The 5897-nt window shown below is 44.4% G+C and overlaps 1 protein-coding gene across 1 annotated transcript; it reads left to right on the top strand.

The window, feature by feature from the left end:
* Positions 1 to 963: 963 nt before the first annotated feature.
* C922_04116 (hypothetical protein) lies at positions 964 to 4881 on the top strand (the record flags this gene model as incomplete). Its single annotated transcript, XM_008819701.1, has 1 exon — positions 964 to 4881. One exon carries the CDS (start codon positions 964 to 966, stop codon positions 4879 to 4881), a length of 3918 nt encoding a protein of 1305 aa, XP_008817923.1.
* Positions 4882 to 5897: the final 1016 nt, after the last annotated feature.

The raw sequence follows: 5897 nt of genomic DNA, 5'->3' as shown, positions 1-5897 counted from the left end.
CGTATTCTCGTGCTGCTAAATTAAGCGACGATTATGGTAGATCCCTGCATAGCTAGCTTTTTTGACAAAACTGCACGGGGCGTATAATATGTAACCCCCCCCCGTCCAGCCAACTTTTTTTTTGTACAAGTAAAATCAACAAAAGGAAGATTTTGCCTTTTTTTTTTTTCTACAACACCATGGTTGGCACGAGGTGACGATTTCAGGAGCGGGAATTTTTCTTTTTTTTTCCAACTCTGCAAGTGTTACCCACTTTTGGAAAAAAAAAAAAAGAAAAAAAAAAAGGATGAATTGTTCCATTTTAAGGCTATACTTTTGAATGCCATTTTGAATTCCATTTTCTGCCATCCTCACGCCAACTGTGTTTCCAATTTTTCCGTGCCCACGCGAACGCTTAAAAAGGCGACGTGGTCGCAGTCGGCAACATCCCCCCGAAGTGCAAGGAGGAGAGGAAACTCAGCACGGTTGGTTGTTAACTCAACTTGGGGGGGCACAGCCCATTCATGGAGACGGGGCATGCATTTTGTTTACCAGTCCGGGAAACTGCGCAACCGGAGAGGTTACCTGCCCCTTACGATTTATGCATCTGGCAGTGTTGTGACGTGGAGACGGCAACTCCGAACCGAAGCGATTTGTGTGAAGTTTTCCCCGACTGGAAAGAAACTTTCTCCAAGAAAGTGAACCTTCTGAGTGTCCCATTTAGTTGCTTCACCAATCGACTCTACATCTCAGCATGTTAAGATTTTATGAGGCAAAGAATTTGAAGCGCATTAGTGGGACATAACTGCCAGGAAGAGGTGAAAGAGCTGCACGTTGCAGTTGCGGAGGGGTGCCTTTGAGAGGATAACCCAAAGGGGAATAGCCTTTTTGGGAATACTACACAGGTGAAGGTATCCCATTGGGGAAAATCCTCTTCCGCGTGGTCTCACTTCCTGCGCCGCTACCCCCCGCACCCTCCACCAAATGGTGAGGCACAAAGCGTACGTGAGCCGGGAGTTCCGGCCGAATACCTTCCGAGGCGAGACTAAGGAGCAGGAGAACGCGAGGATAGCAGAGTTAAACCAACTGGAAGAAGAGCTAGCCAAAAACCAGTACACCAGCAAGCTGCACAAGGAGTTGCTTCTTCAAAACGTCAATTTCGACAAAGAAGCAAAGGTACTGAAACTACACTTGGCAGGAAATCTAATCAAAAACAAGCCTATAGTGAGCAGGAAAAATATTGCCTATGTTAGTAGCGAAAGTGGAATCCTACTAATCGATTTAAAAAAAAAAAAAAAAAAAAAAATAGTCACCTCGTTCTTTATAGATAGCATATTTTATTTTCTAGACAAAAAAACAAAACAAGAATATTTAGTTTTGAAAAGTTTCAATAATTACATTTACCTGTATCTGATCAGTGATAGAAAGTTTCATTTTGTGAAAAAATTTTTCATCAAGAATTTATTCTATATAAACAGCTTTGGGAAAAATGGCGAATTGTGTTTCGCTACCTGGGAGTTTGATCCGGAGGGGAAAAAGATGTTCATGAATTTTTACCTCCTCAGATTTGTTTTCAACTATGAGTCTCCCCTGTGTTACTTAAATGGGGAGATACATGAGGCGGAGAAGCCTGAGGTGGGAAGGACTCAAGTGGGTGAGACTCAGATGGGGACGACTCAGATGGGGACGACTCAGATGGGCGAGTCCTCCCCACCGACGCACGTGACGTACACGTTTTCCTCAGACTCGGAGGACTCCTTCAAGAAGGAAGTATTTCCGTGCGAGTTGATGGTGAGCAGTTCGGATGGGGAGGAGGAGCAGCGGAAAAAAGTCCCTGCATCACCGCTTGCCCATTTGAACGGCGCACACACGCAGAATGACAACGAGTATGGAAGCCAAATCAACGGATTTCTTCCCCGCGGTGATGGAACAACTGCGAAGAGGCAGAAGACAGAAATGAAGCCACAGAGGGGGATCCCAAATGGACGAAGACAATCGATGCACGTTACCGCGAAGGTGAAAATAATGCCACTTGTGAAGATAAAGTATATGTACTTCTCCATGGTAGACATGAACCCAAGTCTTACGAAGCTGGTGCTAGCCAATAATAACCTGGTCGTCGTATACGACACCGTGAAGAGGAGATACAATCTGCTTTATTTTAAGAGTTTCATTTCTGCTGTAAAATTAAGTGATGAAAATTTTCTCTGTATTGGATTTCTCAATGGATTTATACACATCTTTCTGTTTGATCAAGTGACGAAGGATGAAGGCAGTGCGAAGGACATGTTGGGGTGCAATGCCTTTGTGGGAGAAGCCTTCGGAGGGGGGAACGACTCCGCGCGAAAGGCGAACTTTATGTCCTTGTTGAAAGCGATCGAAAATGCTTACCCTTACATCCCAGGGTATGAAGTGGAATACTACGGGAAGAGCGGAGAGTTGCCCGGTGAGGGTGGGGCAGAAAGGGCCATCCAGAGCAGCGCCAGCATCCCCTACATCAACTTCCAACTGCGGAAAGACAAAATCGTCGACATGCAGAAGGCAGACATAGTGAAGTACAAGTGGCACAGCCACGCAGTGTATAACATAACTATCGACAGAAGGAAAGTAATCTCCTGTGGAGAGGAAGCCGTTTTGCTCATTTACGACATAGACAGTGGCATGACCGAGTTTATTCCTCACCTGGGATCCCCCTGTTACTACACCTACGTGAATAAAGAGAAAAACCTAATTATCTGCAACTCGCTGAACAATACGATTCACTTTATCAATTACAACCACCGTTTGTTTTTCTATTCATATGTCGGTCTGTACATGCCCCTTTCCTTGAGACACCTGTTTTTGAATTACTCCAATGTATACGAGGGCATAAAAAATAGCGTTAAGATTTTCGAAGAACAGATTTGCAGCTCGTACGATTACTCCCTGGGGTGGCGCGCGCCTTCTGGTGCTCTGCTGGCGGAGGAGGACGTCACCATGGGGGTCCTTAACGGGGATACCTCAACGAATTCCATAGCGAATTGTGAGGAGGACCAACGTGACAGTAAGGGGACGAGTAGCGATTGCACGGGGAGCAGTGACCCTGGGGAGAACTTCGAGGATGGCGCCATGTCGGGGGGGCAGCCCTTGGGAAGCCTGCCAGGAAGCGACCGTCGCTCCAGGGCAAGAGAACTACGAGACGACCTCCTAGCAATCCCAGACGAAGGGATAGAACTGAGTTCCTGCGGAGAAGACGAACTGGGCGCGTCTCACTCGAAGGTGGCTCACTCCAACGCGGCGAGAAAGCAAAAACGGAAGGAAAAACCCATCATAAGTTTCAAGCAAATCCAGGAAGACATCGAAAGGAGCATTTACAATCATACGAATGTACAGAATAATCTGTACAAAAAATATCAAATGCAATTTTATTGTGACTCCAACAGGGGGTTGGTTTTCTCCTTCTTAACATCCTTCTGCAATATTCAACTGTACAATGTGGAAAAAGATAAACACATAAAGTTTGTGTGTCCCTTACAGGTGACGTACAAAAGTAGGTCCAATGTTGAGGCTGTGAACGATTTGGAGCTTCTTTTCTTCTCCTTCACTGAGAGTAGGCATTTACTAATGACCATCGAGAGGAGGAACTACCAACTGGAGGAGGTCTGTGGGAACGACGCCAACGCGTTGGTGCAGACTTTGTACACCTTCAAAATCTGGAGGATCGTGAGCAACCATTTGGACTATGAGCCAGTTTATGAGCAGTCCATCACATGTGACCAAGTGGGAGAAGCACATGCACGGGGAAGCGGTGAAGAACAGTACCCACCCAATTGCAGAGAACACCCTGGGGAGGAACCACTAGAGAAGTACAGATTGATCGTGAGTCATCCCTTCCTCAGCATTTTCCTCGTACTGGAATGCGATGGAGATATAACTGTTTGGTGCTTGGAAAAGAGCGAGCGTATTTTCGAGGCCAGCGTGTCCAAAGACTACGAGGTGGATGTGTACCAGACGCAGGACAGGAGCAGCTACTACAGGGAGCTGCGGAGGTTGAATCACCTGGCAAGTGTGTACGGGGGGGACATTGGTGATAGCACAGAGAAAAGCGGCCAGGAGCCACACCTTAAGAAGGATTACCAGAAGGGGAGAGCCAATCAAGGAGACGCCAATGAAGAAGAAACCAACCAAGGAGATGCCAACGAAGGAGATGGCGACCAATGGGACGATAACCAAACCGTCACAGTCATTAAACGAATAAACCACAAGAACCACCCCATCTTAGGGGGGGACATCACTAGCGACGGGAAAATCCTTTGCATCTGTCATGACAGATTCATAACCATATGGGACACAACTACACTGAGAGTGCTGGCAATAATTAGTCACGCCATTTACACGGGCCTCAATGAGTTCCTATTTAGACTTTACAAAGGAATAGAAATCATTCAGACGGACACGGACAAAGGAGAGGCAAAAGGACATGTGCCGCACATGTGCTTCTTCGCATTCGACTCCATTTTTATTTACTCGCTACATGAGTTCCACCTGGTTTATCAGAAGAAAATAAAAAACGGAATCATCGAATACGTCAAGTTTGACAAGTACAACTGCAGGTTTGTGGCCATTGGTGTTACAAAGAGGCTTAGAGATGGGAGCAGCCAAAGGAGAGGCACCAGAGCAAATAGCATTGTACAGAGGAACTACCTCTACGAATTCACTTCCAACGTTTTGAAAAAGAGGAAGTTATTCTACTCGTCGAGGGATAGGCCAATCGTGGCTTTGGATTTTGCCCCCCTCAACGAGAGGAAAAACATCTCCCTCAGTAGCTTCCAGCCGTCCACATTGTTGGTCACTCTCAACTCCAAGTTCCAGGTGTGCACCTTTTATTTTAATAACTACGCGGAGTTTATGCAGCTCTCGTGAGTTTGTGCGCAGCAGGACGTGCTCCCTCTGTACAGCCGGTCTTATGGAGATCTCCTCATTGAGAAGTCCTCTTTTTGAGCGCTTCCTATTCTTCCCTTTGCACGCCAACCAACATTTGCTAACTTATATCCCCACAAAATTAAGTAACTTACGTGAGGACTTCCTCCAACGGATACTTCACAAAATGGCCCACTAGGGCGAAGGGGCCGCAGAGGAATTCGCCACTCCGCTGGCCTGTGCCGCGCAACAGCGCAGAAAAACCAGATACTCCTCTTTTTATGTGTACCAAATGGATCTCATCCCCACATTGTCACCACGAGGTAGCCCTTCACTAAAGGTGACTCCATCGCGTTTTTTTTTTTTTTTTTTAACCTATAAAAATACAGGTTATGAAGAGATGCTATGTGTTCAAGGAGAAAAAAGCATAATAATTACTTTAATAAGCGCTTATAATAGTTAGCAGTTATTGCTATATATTTATGGTTGAAATAAAAATATTGCTTTCTACGCCTATGTTAGATGAGAAGTATTGCTATAGAATATAGCGTATATTGTTCCATGTCGAAAAATTATAGAACATGTAATTATAAGACTTAGTTGGTTTAGTAATTTTTTTCTCTACGTTCTCTTTCCATTAGTTAATAACGCTTATTCGCTTTTATTATTTGACACGTTTGCTAGAACATTAACAGTTTTATTCGAAATTTTAAAAAAGAACGATTCGTTATGAAGAAACATCTTAAGTAAGCACGAATTTAAAATAATGTAATAAGTTAAATCTGTTGCTTTTGAATTATGTATTCAAATTACATGCAGGCAGAATCTAAAAAAAAAGGGATTCGCAAATGCTTGTTATTTAAAGTCTTTTCCATATATAGACTTGTATACATTTTGAAAGGGGACGATATAAGCGGTTTATGTATATATATATATGTGCGTAAAGGGTTCATATCACTCATGTATCATTCTGCTGCACGATAAAGAAAACAGAGAAAACATTACCTTATCTGTATAGG

This window comes from Plasmodium inui (assembly GCF_000524495.1).
Source record: "Plasmodium inui San Antonio 1 unplaced genomic scaffold supercont1.20, whole genome shotgun sequence".
NCBI lineage: Eukaryota > Apicomplexa > Aconoidasida > Haemosporida > Plasmodiidae > Plasmodium > Plasmodium inui.
This window is presented reverse-complemented; position numbering and strand designations above follow the sequence as displayed.